The sequence below is a fragment of the Sinocyclocheilus rhinocerous genome, unplaced genomic scaffold (genome assembly GCF_001515625.1).
Source record: "Sinocyclocheilus rhinocerous isolate Xijiao unplaced genomic scaffold, SAMN03320098_v1.1 C36272444, whole genome shotgun sequence".
Taxonomy (NCBI): domain Eukaryota; kingdom Metazoa; phylum Chordata; class Actinopteri; order Cypriniformes; family Cyprinidae; genus Sinocyclocheilus; species Sinocyclocheilus rhinocerous.
The window spans coordinates 1-961 of NW_015777527.1; the positions used below are offsets into that span (position 1 = coordinate 1).

The following is a 961-nucleotide window of genomic DNA, read 5'->3' on the forward strand; positions in this document are numbered from 1 at the left end:
GCTCTGACCTCCAGAGTTTTCCGAGGGTCTTGCTGAGCTCGGCGTTGTGCAGGTGTGGGTACTGATCCGCCAGCTTCCTGCGCGCGGCTTGAGCCCACACCATAAACGCGTTCATGGGTCTCTTGACGTGCGGCTTGCTCCTGCTGGAGCCGTTCACTCGCACAGGCATGGGCACTAAAGACCAGTCGTACCCCTTCAGCACCTGAGACACCGCGTCCCTGATGCACGCCGGGAATCGCTCATCCTCGTCCTTTCCCGGGAGGATGAGCGCCGCGCGGCTGGCAGATCCAGCGGGAGACGAAGGCGCGTCAGAGTCCGACTCCTCCGCAGACAGCGAGCTGCACGAGCCGGCGGGACTGCACGGCGGAGGCGGCTCCGCGCTGGACCTCTCCTGCTCCTCTGTCATGACCGCTTGTGTGCAGTTACAGTCAGGCGCACTGATGGAGCTCGCGCTGTGCACATGAAGAGTCACTCCTGCGATGTTCAGTGCTCAGTGGCGATTGGTTAAACAAACTTCACAAAGAGGGAATCTGATCAGTTTCACTCAGTCAACTTTAGGCTATTAAGGGTGAAAGTGCGTGGGCCACTTATTGTTTATGAACTTACCCAGATGCTTTTCTTTGCTTTGCTTTATTAACTTTAAGATGCAGCTGTAACATTTTCGTTTGAATTCAATTCATATCATTTATTATTTGGAAGGTGCATACCAGTAAACCTTCTGAGAGCATGCGCTCCAGGCCAGTTTCTTTTCAGGTAAAGTGGGCCATCGCTGATTTATCAAAAAATTAGAAATGGTTCATTAGAAATGTTGAAAACACACTTATTTTTATATTTATTAACACATTATCAAGCAGACATATTCAACCACATACTGTACACTACCAGTCAAAAGTTTTTGAACAATAGAGTTTTGATGTTTTTTAAAGGGGTCATATGATACGATTTCATTTTTTCCTTTCTC

At 49.2% G+C, this 961-nt stretch overlaps 1 protein-coding gene across 1 annotated transcript; it reads right to left on the bottom strand.

Annotated features, from left to right (window-relative positions):
- Window positions 1–8: 8 nt before the first annotated feature.
- Window positions 9–413, bottom strand: LOC107735745 (transcription factor Sox-8-like; the record flags this gene model as incomplete). Its single annotated transcript, XM_016547331.1, has 1 exon — window positions 9–413. A coding segment is annotated over exon 1 (398 nt), but the record flags the coding sequence as incomplete, so codon positions are not given.
- Between the last annotated feature and the right edge of the window lie 548 nt (window positions 414–961).